The sequence below is a fragment of the Clupea harengus genome, chromosome 9 (genome assembly GCF_900700415.2).
Source record: "Clupea harengus chromosome 9, Ch_v2.0.2, whole genome shotgun sequence".
Taxonomy (NCBI): Eukaryota; Metazoa; Chordata; class Actinopteri; order Clupeiformes; family Clupeidae; genus Clupea; species Clupea harengus.
The window spans coordinates 30,411,817-30,414,316 of NC_045160.1; the positions used below are offsets into that span (position 1 = coordinate 30,411,817).

The 2,500-nt window shown below is 50.4% G+C and overlaps 1 protein-coding gene across 1 annotated transcript in view; it reads left to right on the forward strand.

Annotated features, from left to right (window-relative positions):
- LOC105889702 (ferroxidase HEPHL1) overlaps positions 1–2,500 on the forward strand; it is a 35,007-nt gene that overhangs the window by 18,826 nt on the left and 13,681 nt on the right. Inside the window, exon 12 of the mRNA XM_042708647.1 lies at positions 1–40. This exon is cut by the window's left edge and continues 174 nt beyond it. Coding sequence (XP_042564581.1) covers positions 1–40 — 40 coding nt within the window. The remainder of the gene's footprint in view (positions 41–2,500) is intronic.

The following is a 2,500-nucleotide window of genomic DNA, read 5'->3' on the forward strand; positions in this document are numbered from 1 at the left end:
AATGGGAGCTGGAGAAACACAACAGCACTGCAGAGGACAGGTATCACACACACACACACACACACACACACACACACACACACACACACACACACACCCCAGTTACACATACACACACACACACACACACACACACCAGTTACATATACACACACACACACACACACACACACCCCAGTTACACATACACACACACACACACACACACACACACACACCCCAGTTACACATACACACACACACACACACACACACACACACACACCCCAGTTACACATACACACACACACACACACACACACATACACACACACACACACACACACACCCCAGTTACACATACACACACACACACACACATACACACACACACACACACACACACACACACACACACACACACACACATACACACACACAACAGCATTGCAGAGGACAGGTATACACACTCTCACACACACACACACACACACACACACACACACACACACACACACACACACACACACACACACCCCAGTTACACATACACACACACACACACACACACACAACAGCACTGCAGAGGACAGGTATACACACACACACACTATAAAATAGGGTGATATGTGAATTGAATGAAACCCAAAAGGACTGTATTACTGGTAAATGAAATAGGTGACAATCGCCACAGGTCTGTCCGGTTAGAACTAGAATGATGTCAATGTCCCAATGATGACAGATGTAATGAAGTATTTATTGCACACACTCAAGCCTTGAATGGCAGGATGAACATGAACGATGGTGAAAGTAATCCGTGTAATGAATGCTAGAATTATCCGTGTAAAGGACTTCTAACACACATGAATCCTTGAATGACCGTGATTGAACCGTGGTTTCTATGGAAATAATATATAACAAATATACACAAATATTAACAATGAAATATGATAAAGATGAAACAGTATATACAAACGATGATTATGATGGCTATGATATAAATACGGATCTGTCCCTTTCACAGCGTTACGGTGAACATTCCACTCCTCCGTTAACAACGGTAACTCTTGCTTAACGGTAACAGAGTGAAACATGACAAGACAGTATAATTACCACGCTACATAAACATACATATATTATATACACTGATATGAAACAGACCCGCTACATTACACATACAACAACGAAACACTCACTCTTTCATTGACGCACGGCAAATGATCGCGAATGTCTCTGATCGTGAATTGACCTGATGAACTGCTTGAAGCTCCTCTCCAACTCTGCTTACTTGACCCACAACTGGCCAGTGGTGGCCCAAGCTTATATAGGCCAGAGGGGGGGAGTGAGAACAAGTCCAGGCTAGCTCTGAGAAACCCAGCATGGGGTTAACCATCTGGTCAGTGAAATTCCACTGTGCACGAGCCCCACGGACTCCTGGGATCAACTGATAGGCTGACCTCTGCCTGGACCCCAGGTCCCGTGGTGGCTTGCACAGCGGGGTGCTCCCAGCTGGGTGCAACTGGTGGCCTTTTTAACAGCCGCCCTCAACTTTGCGTAGCAAAGGTGTTTTCCTGAGCCAGTTGCATCCTGCGGGAATGATGGGAGTCGGATGGCAACGGGCCGCGTGTAGGTCCGGTCCTTGACCTGGATCTGCGCTGTCCGTATGCTGATGAGGTATGGTTCGAAGCAACCACACCTGTTGAAATAGAATGCGGCCTGGAAAGCCGCAACCTGATGTGTGAAAGGTCAGTCATTCTGAGGATGACTGAGTTGCTGCGCCATCTTCGGCACTCAGCACAGCCGTGCTGGTGCTTCCTGACGGCCTGTCTCCCCCTCAAGATCCAGAACTGTCGCCGTAGCTCAGCAACCACCCTGTCCGGGCCTGGATGCATGAGCCGGCTGTCACCGTCCTGGATGATGAGCTTGGTGATGGGGTGATGAGGATCCAGCACTATGGGGTGCAATGCGTCCTCCTCCAGGGACTCACACCTGCGGAGCCGCCCCCCCACGCGGATCAGTTGGACCTTTGCGTCAAACTCAGGAGCCAACCTGAGCAGTCTGCTGGCTGCAGGGACAGGTTTCCCTGTGGAAAGAAGAATGAATTCCTCCGGGAAGCAGTCTCTCTGAACTGTCCGGAGGAGAGCAAGCTCAGCTTGCCTGACGTCCTCTGCTGCGGGGTCTGTGGGCGTGGCCGCCCCATGACATGCTCTGATAGAGGCCTCCAGCAGCTCTTGGTAGCTGCTGAAACCTCCAGGATCGGGAAGTGACTGAGCAGAGGTCACAGAGACGTTACCACAGAAGAATGACTTCCGCAGGTCAGCAGGCTCGTGGAAGGATGACCCGTCTCTTCCTGCTGACGGGGAAGGCTTCTTCCTGTCTTTGCTGCTCCGTGCCTCTGCACGGATAGACTCCTGATGCAGCCGTTTCCCAGTGCCACACCGGTGACCAAGGACGGACTGTTGGAGTGCTTGATGAGGCAGGCGATGAGGCAGGCGATGAGGCAGGTAATCCACCTTCACTC